This window comes from Stegodyphus dumicola, chromosome 8, assembly GCF_044657685.1.
Source record: "Stegodyphus dumicola isolate Sdum_Otavi_A_Nest chromosome 8, ASM4465768v1".
NCBI classification, from domain to species: Eukaryota; Metazoa; Arthropoda; class Arachnida; order Araneae; family Eresidae; genus Stegodyphus; species Stegodyphus dumicola.
The window spans coordinates 6,774,859-6,792,327 of NC_140775.1; the positions used below are offsets into that span (position 1 = coordinate 6,774,859).

The following is a 17,469-nucleotide window of genomic DNA, read 5'->3' on the forward strand; positions in this document are numbered from 1 at the left end:
AAAAGGAGAAAAGTAAGCATTATTAAAACTTCTTTTTTTTTTTTTTTTTTTTTCAATTGCTTACATTTTACAATAAAACGATCCAAACAGATTTCACGATTCCAAACAATTTTCATCTTCTGTGATTGAGGTCATTTTAAGGATTGATTTAAATCAATCATCAGCTTGAGATCTTCAGAAAAATGAATAGAATATCAAAATTTCTCTTGTTGCAGGTTGTATGCTGTTCAGAGAATGACAATATTGTACTAAAATGATAACATTCTGTTTCGCTATAATTATAACTATTTAGCTTTTTATAAAATATTTTGGTTTATTTTTACGTAGCAGGCGTAATTTTATGTATAAAATGTTTCATTAATGATGAACATCTTTCCTTCATGCATTTCTGGTACTAAAAATAGGTATTCCGAATAATTTTCCTGCCCACATATCCCTTTTCTAGGTTCTGGCCTATTTTTTAATTTCATATAAATGATTTTTATAATTTACTAGCAGCTTCGCTGCCAGCCTTCGTCTGGCTTTTAAATGTAACGGAAAAATGGCTGAAGGGAACACCAAACGTTAAATTTAAAAACCACTTAGAATTTTACTCTGCAGAACAACTTCATAAAAAAAAAGTTATTACGTATAACAAAATTACAATGAAATAAGCAATATCCCTTAATACAAATATTAATTATCCTAATAAATAAATTAACCAACTTCCCTTTGCAAACTCTTAAGAACTCAAATGGTAGAAAGGAGGTTAAGGACTTTGTTTCCTAAAAAAATCACTCAAAACTTTTCAATATCTTAAAGACAGTGAAATGAGCAATAAATAACATAAAAGAATACAAAAAACAAAAAATTCAGAAAAGCAAAGTATAATTAATGATATGTTATCTTATATTTTCAAGAGAAAAAAATTACAATGAAATAAGCTATGTCCCTTAATACAAATATTAATTATCCTAATAAAAAATTAACCAACTTTCCGTTGAAGAACATATGATGTTGCGTGGCCCCAACTTGTCAGCAACAGTAGTAGTGACTGCGATGAACTGTAAAGTACACAAACTCGTAAGAAGGGTTTAAATCCCTTTTTATTTCACTTTAGAAATCACAGTTGCGTTCACTTGACGCTCACAAACTACGCCGACCCGGCGGTTCAACAAGATAGAAAAGTACAACTAAAAATAAATGACAGGATGAATAAAAAACGAAATCACTATCTACGAGGCTCTATAATCGTAACGAACTTAACCGCGTTCTAAGATACAGCTGAGATTCAGCAAACTTACTTAAGAAGTTGAAAGATTCAACGAACTGCTGAAATAGGCACACAGGCCGAAACGCCCGGTTCTTAAATTTTCTACCTAGCAACCTTCAAGCTCGCGATTAAAGAAGCACACTTACAATCTCGTTTGCCTTCTATTTAAACTCAATTTACTTCTGCTAAAATTTGAATACTCTGCGCGTTCTACTACGATTTACATACTCTGGCATTAAAGTAAAGGCTTGACAGGAAAGATAGCTTAAACTTAAAATAAATGTTAGTTAAAATAAATATAAACCCTACAAACAAAAATCATGCAAAACTTTTCAGTATCTTACAAATAGTGAAATAAGCAAAAAATAACATGAAAGACATTCAAAACAAAAAATTCCGCGCAGAATTTTACTCTGCAGAACAACTTTATCCAAAATAATAATAATAATAATTAAAAAATAACTAACTAACTAAATAAATAAATAAATAAAAATAAAAAATAAATAAAAATGTATTATATATATAAAAAAATTACAATGAATATGCCAATCTCTTGAAAACAGTAACATAAGAAATACGATGAAAAATTTTTTCCAAACCCATATTTCTAAAAGAATGAAACTATTCAAAGTGATGCGATTTCATCAAAAATCTATCAACTACAATAAGAAAATAAAATTTTTGCCAAAATCACATTGTTAAAGATGTGAGATGTGAGAAGTGTACTCGGAAGCTTCATTTAATTTTTTTTTTTTTTTAAATAGTAATTATTATCATTTTTCCAAAATTCTTTTTGTAAAAGCAGTCGCAAGGATAAAAGTTTAACGTGTCCAAAAATCAAAGAAAAATAAACTGTACATTTTTAAAAATAAACTTTTTAGAAAAAATCCCGTTGAAAAGGTGTTAAGCTCACTTTGTTAAATAAATTCGTATTAATCGATTTTTCGAAACACGAAATTTATTTTAAGTTCGTAAAATAGCTAAGTGCCTACGTTTCATGACGATGTGAAAATGGAGTGTGTAGAGTAAAATCTCGCTTTCCTATAGCCCGTTATGTCTCAAAATGACGCGATTTCGTCACAAAACATGAAATAAAAAAAATTCGAATTCATATTTCGAAAAAATCGTTTCGATGTGCACTGGCTCTTGTCTAGATGCACCAATGTACCAAATTTCGTAGCCGTGGGTCTATTAGCTTACGCGCAACGCGAACGAAAGACACACTGACACACACACAGACAGACTCTTTCTGTTATTATATGTAGAGATGGAAGACGTCAATATTTTGATATTTTAAATCATTGCTGAATCTACGTTTAGAAGCAACAAAGAATTTAAATTCGGCGAATTCGAATTGCATTTATACAGATATATGAATTGAAGGTTGGTCCTTTTTATGTTCGAAAATACTGCAGGCATTCATAATTGTGAGAGTGATAAGGTTTGTCGTAATTAATAAACTATTGATCTAACTTTGCAAATGCAAGGAGTTAAAATATATTTTGCAAGAGCTTTTAAGGAAAAATTTTGATGAAAATTAAAAAATACCTTTGCACATGTACTTCTCGATTGCTTAATCTTTAAAGAAGAAAAAAATTCGCTTATTTAAAAAGTTAGATTAAAGTAAACAAGTAAAAGCCTTCCGTTCTATCAATATCAAACATCCCTAATCAAGGAAAATTGTCAAACGTTTTAGTGCTGCCATCTCTTATCGAAAAACGAATATAAAAGAATGAGCGTTATAGCAAATTTTTAGTTTTTATATTAAAAAAAAAAAAATCCTTTGGGTGATATACGTGAAATGCGCTTTATTTTTTTATACACAGACACAAATTTCATTCTAAACAAGATAACAAATTTAGCGTACACATAATGCAAAAAATGGACAGATTATTGGAGTTTATGGCGCTGGTAAATATTAAAAAATACTTTGATATTTAATTTCACGCCATAAAAGTCAGTAATTTTTCCTTTTTTTGCGTCATGTGTAAGCTACGCTACCATAACCAAATTGCTGTTCAAACAACTGCTGCTAGTCTTGTGGAAGAAGATTTTTGTCTTTCAAATTATAAAAATGTTTTGTACAGGAATTTAAAATCAATATACGAACTCCTTAAAAATTTTATCACTATTTTATTCTTTAATAATACAACTGTTTCATATTTTTTAAAATATATCAGACTGATAATTTTAATAAACATTTATACCATCTGTGTTAGTAAAAAAAAAAAAAAAAATTGTTTGAAGCATAATTTTAGTATGCCAAACAGTTTGAAAGTTTTTTTTTTTTTTTTTCTTCTTTTTCCAATTGCTCACATTTTACAATAAAACGATCCAAACACATTTCACGATTCCAAACAATTTTAATCTTCTGTGAATGAGGTCATTTTAGGGATTAATACTGCGAGCGATTTTCAGCACCAAATTTTATTGCCCTGAGATGTTTAATTGTATTTATTATTAAAATATATGCTGTATTGCTGCAGTTGTTTCCTGTACGCGAGGTTTACTCATTAATATTACAGATTTTGAAAGCCATATGGTTTTTTTGATTATGGGAAAATCTTGCTCCATTTGAGTTTTACATTCAAACATATATTTTGATTATTCAGTTGTTTCTTGTCTTTCTAAATACAATAAGTCACTGGTATGAGATAATTATCTTTTTTAATAATATTTTCTTTGGAAGTTATTTTCCTTCGTATTTTTAAATTCAACAGTAAGAGGAGATATTTATGATGATTTATTCAGTGTTCATTTCGAAAAGCAACTGAACAGAAATACAGAAACTTTTTCGTAATCTAGTTTTTCTGTGGACTTCACGATTTTCTTATAACATGTATTTAAAAGGCCCAGTATTTGATTTTAGATTTAATTCTGATCTCACGAAAACATATCCGCGATCGTTTGGAGTCGAGTTGGATGATTCACCCCGGAACTTTTGATTCAAAGAACCAATTCACTTTACTGAGCGAATTAACCCCGATTCTAGAAACTGAAATGGTAGCTCTTTTAAAGTTCACAAACTTGATGGAAGCATGCCAGAAATAGAGATGTGCTATTTGTTCACAAACTGGCCTAGCGAAAGCCTGATTTGCCGGAAAAGAGTGAAATTCTTGTTGAAAGCGTGCCAGGAAAGTTCGATTTTCTTTTTAGGGAAGGAAAAAAAAATGTTTATCCTTTCATGTTAAAAATGGGTTTAATTTTTATCATTTCTCAACTTTAAAAAAAAAAAAAAAAAAAAAAAAAAAAAGAGCTTTCAAATACAAGACTTTTTCTTTTAATACAGGATTTCTTATCACATTAACTTGAGCTTATACTCTGTTACAACACGATCATAGCTATCCAACAGGAATAGCGCCCAGCAACACTGATTGCCGTACAAAAGGCCTGGGTTCGAATCTCGGAGAAGGCGTGGATGTTTGTAAATGCGTAATGTCTGTGCATCATTGGGCTACTCTAAATAAACGGCGATCAGAAAGTCCTGTCGAGAGGTTGTGGTAGAGGAAGAGGGATGGAAGAATTCTGGACGTCCCCCCGGGATGCTTTCTCTCAAAATTGGAGGCGGAAGTAAGCTAAAGTCGGGCTGTCACCTTGGTCAAGACTATTGTCAACAACAGGTGCATTTGAGTCGATGCTATGAAGAATGTCGTGGGCCTTGTGCTGACCATTGTCAGACAAGTGAAATTGGTAACAACAACAACAGATCCGATGGATGTTGCACCATCATAATATACTGTTGACAATTGTCAAGAATGCAACAAATACGGTTCCACAAGCTTCATCTTTCCCTGATATTGCACTGTATGACTTTTTATTATTTCTATGACCAAAATGACCACTTTGTGGTCAAATTTGGAGCGGAAATGAGCTAAAGTCGGGCACAGAAATGGTGCTCAACGTCAACGACAGATGCATATGACTCCTTGCCACGATGAATGTCGTGGTCTTGTGCTGGCCATAGTCAGATAAATGATATTGGTAACAAACCCTACAGCACGATCGTAGTTTTCTGGTTAATTGCACTAAAACGCAGATGCACAGAGCCGATCGAAGGCATTTTGCAGCCCAGAGAAATCTCCGCGCTTTCTTAAATCCAACTATACAGGGATTCCTTAAATTAAAAAAAAATTGTAACCCTAAGATAAAAAATTGTAAGATAAAAAAAACCTAAAAGATAAGAAACCACAAATAAATCATTTTAGGACAAGCCCTCTACAATAAACTGATTGCGAAGTAACCACTAGACAAAGCCTGCGCCAGCAATATACAATGCGTTTGGGAAAACTGCACCTGCTACTGCATACCTTAGGTGAATGGAAGATGACAACATCGCAATCACGGCCGTTTCGAGTGATTGTGGTTGTTTCAATGAAAGGCTAACTCGAGCGTTTGGGTCTTCAAAGAGTTAAAGGTTGCTTTACCAAGTGGAAAAACAGTTAATGCAAAGAAATCACATTGTTTTATTCAGCAAGAATCTGACATATTAAATTTATGTTGTTATTGTTACCAATGTCACTTGACTAACAATGGTCAGCACAAGTCTACGGCATCCATCGTAGCAAGAAGTCAAATGCGTCTGTCACAGGCATGAGCCTTAAGCAACATATGGAAGACAGCCTGACTTTAGCTCAGTTCTGCTCGCAATTTTGAGGGAGAGCACTCCATAGAGACCGGCCCGACGGTCTCCCACTCCTCTTCTCCTACCATTAGCCTCTCGAGAGGACTTTCGGCTTGCCTCATATTTAGAGACAGATGCATCCCATATTTAGAGATCAACATCCATGCCAGCCCGGGTTTCGAGCCCGGGCTCTTCGGTACGGCAATCAGAGTCACTAACCGATATGCCGATTGAGTGGCGATAATAATCTATAAAAGTACAATACAAATAAATTTCGACCTGTTGTCACGGTATAGATTAAGACACTGTGCTTACATTCGCCTCGCATGTAACATGTATTTCAGTGTTTGCTTGTAATTCCTTAATTAATGAGCGACATATATTAGGAGAGTAGCTTGCGTAGCTAGAATATTTACCCCCCCTCGAAGCGGTCCCTAAAATTTCCACTCCTCTTGATGCACAAACAAATAACCACAAAAAATGAAAAACGGCATGCAGGGGAATCAAACCTGCGGCGGTTACGTCCGCGAGGACCTCGTCCTCGCGGACGTAACCCCCGCAGGCCTCGTCCGGCTTTATACAAAACATTGGGCAGAACAAATCGTAGATATGGATAAAACTTAGTCATTTTGCCTCCGGGCACCACTCCATCGGCTAAACGTACGTCGTAAAGTGTGCTATGACCACTTTGTTAGTCCCCGTCACGAGAACTGAATCGGGTCCAACCCACGGAGACTCGGTCAACGATCTCCAATCTAGCTCCACAACAAACGAAGGAACAGACACGACAGTATCAGTACGGTCCCTGTTAAGCCTGAACTAACCTGAGCACAATACTCTGGTTCTAGTCCTGTGAAGTCAAATTATATAGCCCCGTGGTTGAGACTGCCTAGGTACAGATCCTAACCAGTACTTCCCAGGAGTTCACCTGAGTCACCCCCGGGAGGGGTAACACCGGATACAGAAGAACGTTTAAAACAAACTTTTTTCCCTTAGTTCTTAAATTTAACAAATTTTCACAGCTCTTTTAATAGAAGATTCCGCCACTTGAGGGTTAACAGAGCACAAGACGTTAAAGTAAAACCTAGGTTTTTAGATTTAAATCAGTTATGGAACTGAACGAAAATACTGCTGAAACAGTCGTCGATGCTGCCAAGTGATCCCTTTAAAATCAAGAATTTTATTCTCGTAAATATTAACTAATATACATTAGTTGTAGATATTAACTAATAATATACATACCGTTTCCTAGTGGAAATGGAAATTTTAGAATGAAATGGACGAAAATAAAAGTAACAATAACGGTAAAAGAATAATGTTAGTGGTTAATAAATATAAAGCTCTTCAACCGATTCCTCACTTATGTAGAAACATCAATTAACAAACAGGTCCGGAATCCCTGGAAGCTCCAAAGAGAAAACCAATACGTTCCCATTTAGAGGACACTTCCTAATAATAGACAAAGGCGCTGGTCACGCGAATCTCCTTTACTGGAAGATTGACTATATTAGATTCTAGGGGCATGTTTTATAGTCTTTCTTCCTAAAAATATATAGGTATTTCTACACAGAAAAGAACCTCGGATCACTTATGGCTCTCGTCACAAACAAATCTTCTGAAGAGAAAGCATTTCGAGAAACGAAAGCTGAATGATGTATTTTATACACTTGCTGTTCTCGTGAATGAATTGGCTGTAAATATCTCCTTCTCCGTAGTTATATGCTTATCATCTTTAAGTGAACTCTAATTTTTCTTATAAGATAACAAAAAGTGATATCTTTCAAAAAAGACTGATTAATCATTATCGCCATTCATAGAAGTCACTGAATAAAACTGTCGAATCATACAGTAATCTCTGAATATAGTTGAGAAAAATAAATTTCAATTATTCCCCTAAATACCCTTCAGAAACATAAACGTCGACATCTATATTAATATAACTGTAACCGCTAATTTGTTTATTTATTTACTTTTTAGATTGAGCGATCGATTACCGAAAATGGTAACCCTGATTTTCAATTCAGGCCAATAGGAAAGGTGAGTTTAGTCTAAGATTCTTGTAACTAACGTACGTTTATTACCGGTGTTTACGAAATTGAAAAGTGTCAAAATTATGTTTTATCGTTACTTTCCGTTTATTTACTATGCATCTGTTTGAGGATTAATAACTTCTAAATGACAGAAGAGAAGTACCGATTTTTGGTGGAATGGTTCGACCCAACGGTAAAAGTGAAAAGGCAATTTTTATTAGGGTACTTTCCATCTGATGGTAGCGTCGATATGTACGATGTGGTTTCTAAACGCCTATTTCTTCACAAAATGCGCTGTGACAGTGTGAAATTATCTGATTTATTCATCGGGAGCATAATCAACGTACTTTCGAGACAACTATGCATAATTAATTTCGGTGACAAAAGGACTGCTGAAAAATTTGCCAGAGATATCGAAAGTTCAATTATTATTGTAAATGCATCCGGTTTCATTAAACTTGGTCAAATAATATCAGTCTTAGAAGAAAATAATCTTCTTTTAAGTCACGGGAAAATGATCGAGAAAGAAAAAAGTGGTTTTAATTCCAGCTCTCTTTCAGAGAAATTAGCGGAAAAGTTTCTTGTATTGGAAGTTAGAGGTGAAAGTGCCATTAATATTGTTAGGAAGCTGCTATTTCCTGATGCCCCTATTGAGAAACCTATCAAAACAGATTTAGGTAGTCTTCGTGAACACTGTATTGGGCCAAGTGATGAAAATATTGCTAAACGGGAAGTAAAGTTATTTTTTCCATCTTCAAATGAAATTCATTGCAACACTGCTCTTTTTAGAAATTCCACTTGTTGTATCATAAAACCACATGCAGTGAGGGAAAAAATTGTTGGCAAAATATTACAAGATATTATTGAGGCAGGTTTTAAAATTTCAGCATTTGAAGTGATTACTTTCAATTTGTGTACTTCTTCTGAATTTTTAGACGTATATAAAGGTGTTGTGTCCGAGTACAGAGAAATGGTAGAACAACTTATGACCGGACCCTGTATAGCCCTCGAGATTAATGCACCGCTAAAAGAAAATGTAGCTAAAGAATTTCGAACTTTTGTTGGACCTTCAGATCCCAAAATAGCTAGAAAATTAAGACCTGGAACACTCAGAGCTAAGTATGGACAAGATAAAGTAAAAAATGCAGTACACTGCACAGATTTAGTTGAAGATACATTACTCGAATTAGAATATGTATTTAAAATTTTACCTGCATAATAGGTCTGATATTTGTGAAAATTACAAAAACGAGAAAAAAAAGTTTAATTTATTATATGTATATTTTGTATAAAAAAAGGCTGATAAGTATATGTGATTAATTTTTATGAGTTCTTGCTAATTTTAATTTTTTGTGGAATTTAAATTAAAATAATTGAATGAAATTGGGTGATTTTTTTAAATTAATCAAATGATCACTTTTATTCTTTTAATTACAACATTGTATTTTTGCTATATTTTTTGGCACTTTTTTTACAAATGGAAATCAAGGTGAGAATTCAAAAATATGTGAATTTTTTAAAGAAACTATGCTGGTATTTGTTCTTACGAGGTACCTGCTTAACAGAATGAGTCATGATTTTAAAAATCAATTTCTGTGTGACCATTTTTTGTTAGATTTGGTTATCCTAATGATAATAATAAAATGGTCGATTGTTAATACTTATAATAATTAAACATAAACTTTATAACCATAACTAAATATAAGTAATTAATGTGCTGTTAGCAGTATTAAATCAAATAATACTTCTAATAACTAAAGATAAATTTTAGTACTTATCATAATTAAATATAAATGATATAATTGTTTGCAGTACCTAATCAAAATGTTAAATGAATTCTTGTCCAGATCAGTGCATAGGTAGGATGGGGCAAAGGAGAATACCTGTTCCCAGGTGCCAAATTGATGTTATAAAATTTTAGAATGAAAAGTTTTTTATTCTCGGCATACAGAAGGGCACACAAAATATTCAGTTGTCCCCGGCTGCTGAAAAACGTAGCTGCAGGTCTGCTCCAGATTTGTAAATACAGTCAAAAGTCGTTAATCCGGACTCGTCGGGACTTCGGCGATTCCGGATTATCGATTTTTCCGGATTATAGATCATCAGTTTAAATCTCGTAAGATGGCATGCAGAAATTCTAAAATTAAAAATATGAAACTGTAATTTATGAAATAAAGAACAATTATGATCTAAAGGGTATCAAAATTTGCAAAAAGAAAAAGCTTAATATTTATTTGTTTACTTTATTAAACATTTCTTTCAATGTAAGTTGTTTAAGTTTTGCTTCGTTTCATGTGATAATACTTTCTCTTTAATTCTATTAAACAGACATAATTTCTTGTTCAGTTACAAAGTTCCACTGTTCAAGTCCTATAATTGCTGTGTCTAGAACACCGATTAATTTGTCAATCGAAATTTTTTCGTTTTCAATAACCTCTGTCACTTTCTTCGCTATCGAAAGCGAATTATAATGACGAGGAACTTGTTTTAAATCATATCAAAGACGGAGCATATCGAGATGAAATACTACATTTGGTAAGGAATTATAAGCCAAATAAAATAAAAACATCTGCGCTGAAGATAAGGATAGTGTTGACAGATCAACTTCCAATTCATTACGCGCCCGCCGCGGCGATCCCCCCCGCCGAGCAGCGTGAAATTGATAAACAGATTTCGGATTTCAAAACATACTTTCGCTTTAGATCCTTTACATATTAACAAATATATATCGGAAATTCTATTTGATATAATCGAAAGTTTAAGCTTACTTTTATAAAATTGCTCTTACAGTCTGCAAAAAATAATAAGCTGGATCCAATTCGAAAATTAAGGAACCACGCAATCATCAACATTAACTGAAATAGATAATTAGATAATTTTAGCTTATACGTCCATTATACATAAAACGCGCACGCGAAAACGTATTCTGCACTTGCGCACACTCATATGCGCAGTCGTAAAAGGTCTTACGCGCACACGTAAACGCCTATGCGCATGTGTCAACGCGGCACATGCGCAGAAAGTTTTTAGTTTTGAGGTCCGGATTATAGATCATTCCGAATTATGGGTGTCCGAATTAACGACTTTTGACTGTACTACCCTTTGGCATCTTTCCAGATTGAACCAGAATTAAGTGTTTTTAACATTTTTGACTGTTACTTGTGAAATTAATTTTTATATTTTCAAAATGCAACCAGATAATTTTTAAACTTGGCCATTGTATTTTATTTCTAGGTGTCAGATTGTTATTACTTCTAAGCATCCACTCCACGTAAGATTTTTGAAAGATTTGTTAAATAAGACATTGTATAAGTAGTTTTTTGCCATAATTTTCACTAAAGGAAACTAAGATATGATGAAAAATTGCAATCCTTTTATTCCCATTGTTCCAATTAGGTTTGGGCCTCAGTGTAGAAGATTATCTTACAAAAGTGAGATCCACTGCTAATATTTATTTATGTAATCGAAAAATGCAGATGTTTTCCAGAAACAGTTACTTTAGAAAAGTGCTCACCACAATAGTACTTATTGTAATTTGAATATGAAGTTAATGATTACAGTAATGCATAAAATATGTTCTGATAAATTAGTGAAAAATCAGATATGGAGAGAAAATCAGAGTAATCCTGCTGAAATAAATAATTTTTTTAAAAGAACTCTAAAGCAGAAAAAAAAAAAAAAAAATAATCTGCATATCAGTAATTGTTTCAAAATGTATGATATCCCATACTGGAATGCCAAGTAAATGTTTTTTACAGCGGCTTATGAGTTTCAGTGATATATTGCTTTAGTCATTAATAAAAATTAATAATTTAGAATGATATTTTTTACAGTATCTATACATTTCTTTTAGTAGAATTACATTTATTATTTTATGAACTTTTTTTTAAAAAATCAATAATAAAAAGTAACAGGGTTTTCATCCGCAGAGAACCTGTTGGCGCTTCGGGAAAGAACCCGTTGGCGCCGTTGCATTTTTACTCCCCAAGCTCGCCGTTCATCGACCATGAGCCGAGCCATAAACGTCATTTTTAGTGCATGTAAATTTAAATTAGCAGACAAAACAATATATTAAGCATATGGTAGTAAAAATTCACAGATAATAAGCATATAGATGTAAAACTAACCGGTTAAACGTGATACACGAAAATAAATTTGTATTAAATTCAAGTTAGCACAGAAAAGAATATATTAAGCATAAGACAATATATAAGGATTTATAACGGAAATAAAAATTCATTTAAAAAATATAAATTAGTATTAATATACTGAAATTAACCGGTTAAGGGTGATATACGAAAAAAATTTGTCTTAAATTCCAGTTAACACAAAAAACAATATATTCCTTACACCAGCAGTGGTTTGCCAATTTTGAGCATGGTGATGCATCGAACTATTCTGTCATCTTAGATAATCAATAATATTTTTTATTTCAATTTAATCATCTATTTATGTCACACCTGCCATCTTCTGAAAGGTTATTGTTAGAAAAGCATTAACAATATATTATCTTGTTAACATTTTACGCCATAAAAATTGATTTATTCTCATAATTTTAGATGACAATAACCAATAATAAAAATAAAAGCATTTCTAAATTATTTAAAATGCACATGCACATTTTTGCGGACTACGAAAGAAAAAAATTATTTTGGAGGGTTGGAAACCTCATGGTTCTTATAGCTGTTAATAATTAAGAACACAACGTGAAGAGCCGTGTTTTCTTCCTTTCATCGCGAACCGAGAACCTGCATATATCTACGAAAATATTTCTATCTATTCGTTGTTAAAAAAATTCAGAAAAAATAATAATAAATAAGAGAAGAATAATAAGTGATAAAAGTGATGGTTTAATCCTAGTATCTGGTGCACACGGGATTTGGCTACTTTTGGCGACTTTATGATGAGCAGTAAAAACGAGACGTATACGATGTAGTCAACGGGTCATTCAAGATATATAGTATAGTGTATATACTATGTAAATACACACATAGTATATTTAGACGTTCTTTGGATATTTTTTGATGTTGGTGATAATTTTGAAAATCGCGCCAAGGCTGCACCGTATACTAGGATTTTACCAAAAGTGATAAAAGAGTGATACAGTGATAAAAGAGCAAAATGAACGCATGAGGAATGGTTGCACACTTCGAACAAGCGAATAGGATAAAATCCGTTGGGTTACCAGGTTTGAACTATTATCGCCAAAGTTGGCGATGTTTACATTTACCGGGTTCTTTGCGGAAGTGCTTCCAAGTAACATAAATATTACCTCACAAAAGTCTTCATATGCTTTAAAAAATCTGTACATATTAGTAAATATTGTAATATTTTATAGTACATCCTGCAGTATTTATGACAGCTTAAACATATGAGCATAGAGTTCACCAGTTTTTTTTTTTTTTCCTGTAATATCTGCATCAATGCTCCTCCATTCTTTCATCATTACTGTGTTTAGTTTGGTTTTTATTTTGATGTTATGTCTTCATAATCTAACCTCTAATTATCTCCAGATGCATTCTTTTGAGTTTAAATCTGTTTACTGAGGTGGTGTTTTCAGAACTTGTGGACAGTTATAGATACCCAAAAGGCGAATGTTGAGGGCAGTTTGCTTTGGATCATTAACCTGATAAAAAACAAAGTTGTTTCCAGGATCCAAATTTTGGGCAGATAATTTTAAATTATCTTTTAAAATACTTAAATAAAGAGCATGATTCATTGTGACATCAATAAACATTAAATTATTTAATCCTGATGCTGACGTGCACCCTCTCACAAAAACACCTCCACCGCCATATTTTACTGTTCCAACCAAGTTCTTGGGATTAAGCTCCTCATTCCTTTTTTTCCCTCCATACAATTATATGTCCATCAGAGCCAAAAATGTTAAATTTTCTTTCATCTGCAAGTAAGACAGGATTCCAATATGCTTTGGGCTTATAACTATTGATTTTGACAAGAAAAGCCTAAGCTTTCTATTTTTTTCACTTTCAAAAACTTCGAGCAGAGTGCCCATGTAGTCCAGCTGATCTGAGTACTTGTTGAACAGTTTTAAGTGAAACTGAAGTAGAAAATTTTTCAGTTAATTCTATAAAAATCTTTATAAAATTCAAACATGGATTTTTCCTAGATTTTCTAACTATAAATGTCTGATCAAGTTGTGTTCACTTTGCCTTACAACCTCTTCTTACTTTATTTTGGATTCGATTTTTTTCTTTAGAGCATTTTATCACATACTGAACCATAGAATGGCATAAATTTACTAATTTAATGATATCCCGAATCGAATTTCCATCCTTATGATAAAGAATGATCAATTTCTGAATGCAGTTCGTTGTTCCGATATGACTATGCCATTTTTAAACATTAAATAAAATGTAATGAAATAAACAAGCAAAATATAGCCAAACAATTTTTTAAATGTCATCAGAATAAAAAAAAAAAAAAAGTGGTAAACGATAATTTTATTTATGAAATTTTATAAAAATGTTTCGTTGTGCGATCACTTTTGTGGCATGTTTTATGTATGTCTCCTTACATTTTCAATTTTATAAAAAGAAAATAAGTCAATATTAAAAATTAAAACATTTGGTTTTATTCAAAATCACATGGAAAAATTATTGGGCTTTATATTCGAATTCAATTCAGGGTTACAGCACTTTTTCTGAAAATTCTTAAAGTGTGCGAACACTTTTGGGAGAGACTGTATTTTGTACAAATGAAAACATCAGGTAGACATACTTTCTCTCTTTTAAACTGTAACATACCAAAGTATGTGGCAGAATTAAGACCACAGAATTATGGAATTGAAAACTGATCCCTGTATTATCATAAAGTGGTTTCAAAGCTTACTTGCACATGTTATGTAATAACCTTGTATGGTTTTTCTAACCAGTTCCCTCTTCAAATTTTAAACTTGGAATTATGGAATCGATGTATTATACTCCAAACTCCTTTGCAGTTCTTGTGGTACACAAGAAGTGTAAAGTTTTCTTGCGATATACAAGAACACTTTCATGAACATGAACTTAAATATTATACTAACAGTTAATATTTAAGTTATAAGATTCATGAGAAAATTAAAATTTCTTATTATCTATCAACAGTAGTTAATTGTAGGCTTAAAATGGCTATGGAAGCTAGACAGTCATTTTTCCGTAGAGGCAATGCAATACCATTTATGTGAAAATCTGACTACATTTCAAGAGCTTGCATTGTGAAAAGAGGTAAAATGATGTGAGTTTTAGTTAAATATATTTAAAAGTATTATGTAAAATCAGTGGCGTAGCTAGGATTCCAGCACCCGAGGACAACTGAAGAATTTGCGCCCCTTTCTGTGTGCCAAGAATGGAAAATATTTCATTAAAAAATTTCGTAGCATCAATTTAGTGCTGCCTGGATGCTGCGCCCGGGGTACGCCACTGTGTAAAATATTAAGGGACTAGCCTAGTCCCTCTAATTCACTGATGGAACACTGCTGATTATAAGACTGAAGTTAAAGTCACAGCCATCTCGAGCAACCTTCTTCATTTTTCCATTTGATATATGAAGTCATGTATTTTCTACACAAAAATACTTGGATATGACTTTTGTCCTAAAATATTTGACAATAATAAAGCTGTAAAAAATATTGTGTCAGATGGAAAATTAAGGAAGACAGATGATTTTCACACAAGATTTGAATATTTGTATGAAAGAAATAAAATTTTCAAGCTGTCCTTCAGGTGGAACATGCTCATTTTTGCAGTAATTTTGTGATTTTAAGCTAACTTAACTAATTGGATTACTGGACTGAGATTCTTTCCTTCTTTCTTTTTTAATAGTTGCATTGATAAGAAGAAGAATAGTTCATGCATGAACTAATTTTCTGAAATAAAAATGAAATATTTAACTTTTGTCTACTGAATGCAGTTATAGTTGAAATTTCAAAATCACCAGTTTAAAGGAAGAAAAAACAATTCTAAGTGAAAAATGTTCTATATAATTGTCTTGGGTATATTTCTGTTTTGTAACATCTACATTTAGCTTGCACTCTTTCACTGATAAATTCATTTTTAATATATAGTTTATTTTTAATTGTGTTTAAATTTATAAATTCCTTGGTTTTCCATATCAAGATGTTAAAAGAAAATGGAGTGGTAAAAGTGGCTTATCTTTTAAGATAGTAAAAAGTGAGTTGACAATTTTTATGGAAAGCTGGGAATCTGAAGATGTTTAGATCAGTTATCTGAAAGATTCAGGATAATTATTTCACATACAACAACCCACACCAAATAAGTTGCATATTTAAAATAACTAACATATATATTTCCAATATTTTTTTATTAATGTAATAATATATGTTCTATAATTTAATTTTTATTTATTTTCTCCTATTTTAATGTTGCATTATGAATTTCATCTTGCTATCTTGAACAAATCAGAATTTGTTATTTTTTTTATTCCAACTTATATAATTATTATAAGAATTTCATTCTTGAAAAGGAACAATAAATATGTATGTAATAAATACATAGTGTCTCACATTTGTTTTCAGACACTTGTGTATTTCTCAATTTGGTACTCTTCTGATATTGGGATCAGATTTAGAAATGTAAGTATGTATGCATGTGTGTTTGAATGTGTATTCATATATGTATATATACATACATACATAGTTACAGATTTATATATATGCATACATAAACACATGCATCCATACACATATGCTTTTCTGACTCCAGTACTGATAACAAAAGAGTACTCTCCATTTTATTTCCAAATATCAGTTATTACTTTTTTCCCTCCCAATGATGAGCTGTAGCCATTTATATGTGTTAACCACCACTAAGGCCGGAAGCTGTGGTCACTTCATTATGGAGGCACCTAATAGGTGGGCCACCATTGCCTCCTATGGGGACTTGAACCCGGACCCTTCAGTATGGCAGTCAGAGTCACTAACCACTTTCCTGTCTGGGTGGTGTTATTAAATGTTAGTGAAATTACTTTTCATTCACATATACTATTATTCATCATTATTTTAAAACCTGCTAGTTCTAAATAAAGTTATTCAAAACATTTTTGATAAAAAAGATAATTTATTCAGTTCCGAAAAGGAACTCGTATAATTCGGACACTTTGAACAAACAGTTTATATTTAATTAAAAACATGAAAATGATAGGATATTGAATATGTTATTTGACATTACATGTGGCATGGATTCATTAGCTTATTTTTTCATGTAAAAGTATGCCAATTCTGTAAGAATTGCTTTTAATAGACTTTTCAAAGAAATATATATTCTTTTCCCCAACTCTATACATGTTAGTTAGATTTAAATCCAAAGATTTTGGAAGAGTTTTGATAACTTCAGGTTAGTTGCATAACAGAGTTTATTTATAGCTAGGATTTTCAGCGCCCGGGAACAACCAAAGATCTCGTGCCCCCCCTCCTGTTTGTCAAGAGTAGAAAAGATTTCATTCTAAAAATTAATAACATCAATTTGGTGCCCACTAGAAGCTGCGCCCCTGGTGCATATTAACTACAAATGAACATTAGTGTTAAATATTTAGAATTGTTATTCTGA

The 17,469-nt window shown here is 32.3% G+C and overlaps 1 protein-coding gene across 1 annotated transcript; it reads left to right on the forward strand.

The window, feature by feature from the left end:
• The first annotated feature begins 7,869 nt into the window (after positions 1-7,869).
• Positions 7,870-11,590, forward strand: nmdyn-D7 (nucleoside diphosphate kinase homolog 7). The gene has a single exon (XM_035356046.2). The coding sequence runs from the start codon at positions 8,049-8,051 to the stop codon at positions 9,120-9,122; it is 1,074 nt and encodes a 357-aa protein (XP_035211937.1). The 5' UTR covers positions 7,870-8,048; the 3' UTR covers positions 9,123-11,590.
• Positions 11,591-17,469: the final 5,879 nt, after the last annotated feature.

Bases quoted from the DNA above. Each gene is read 5' to 3' on its own strand.
- nmdyn-D7 (XM_035356046.2), top strand. From the start codon at position 8,049: ATGACAGAAGAGAAGTACCGATTTTTGGTGGAATGGTTCGACCCAACG.